The 800-nt window shown below is 42.1% G+C and overlaps 1 protein-coding gene across 1 annotated transcript; it reads left to right on the top strand.

Moving 5' to 3' along the window:
• Window positions 1–77: 77 nt before the first annotated feature.
• EMH_0099610 (uncharacterized protein) lies at window positions 78–757 on the top strand (the record flags this gene model as incomplete). Its single annotated transcript, XM_013494209.1, has 2 exons — window positions 78–119; window positions 359–757. 2 exons carry the CDS (start codon window positions 78–80, stop codon window positions 755–757), a joined length of 441 nt encoding a protein of 146 aa, XP_013349663.1.
• Window positions 758–800: the final 43 nt, after the last annotated feature.

The raw sequence follows: 800 nt of genomic DNA, 5'->3' as shown, positions 1-800 counted from the left end.
GCAGCAGCAGCAGCAGCAGCAGCAGCAGCAGCAGCAGCAGCAGCAGCAGCAGCAGCAGCAGCAGCAGCTTGAAGAGTATGCAGCAGCAAATGCTGTCTATCGATCTCACTCAGAGGATAGTATCTCCAGCACCAAACAAATAAATACAACAGAACAACAACAACAAGAAGAAAGAGAAAAAGAAAAAGAAAAAGAAGAAAAAGAAAAAGAAAAAGAAGAAAAAGAAAAAGAAAAAGAAAAAGAAAAAGAAAAAGAAGATGATGATGATGATGGATATGAATATGAAGATGCACAAGAAGAACAAGAAGAAGAACAGCAGCAGCAGCAGCAGCAGCTGCTGCTGCTGCAGCAGCTGCAGCAACAGCAGCAGCAGCAACAGCAATTCGAGCAACAAGAAGAAGAAGAAGAAGAAGAAGAAGAATATATAGAAGGAGACAGCGAAGAAGAAAACGAAGAAGGAGACAGAGAAGAAAGAGAAGAAAGAGACAGAGAAGAAGAAGGAGACAGAGAAGAAGAAGAAGAAGAATATATACAAGGAGACAGAGAAGGAGACAGAGAAGAAAACAGAGAAGAAGAAGAAGAAGAAGAAGAAGAAGACAGAGAAGAAGAAATAGAAAGAGAAGAAGAAGAAGGAGACAGAGAAGATATAGAAGGAGACAGAGGAGGAGACAGAGAAGAAAGAGAAGAAAGAGAAAGAGAAGGAGACAGAGAAGAAGAAGAAGAAGAAGAAGAAGAATATCAACAACTGCTGCAGTAGCGGTAGCAGCAGCAGCGGCAGCAGCAGCGGTAGCAGCAGCATC

The sequence above is a fragment of the Eimeria mitis genome, genomic scaffold, assembly GCF_000499745.2.
Source record: "Eimeria mitis Houghton genomic scaffold, Emh_scaff10736, whole genome shotgun sequence".
NCBI lineage: Eukaryota > Apicomplexa > Conoidasida > Eucoccidiorida > Eimeriidae > Eimeria > Eimeria mitis.
This window is presented reverse-complemented; position numbering and strand designations above follow the sequence as displayed.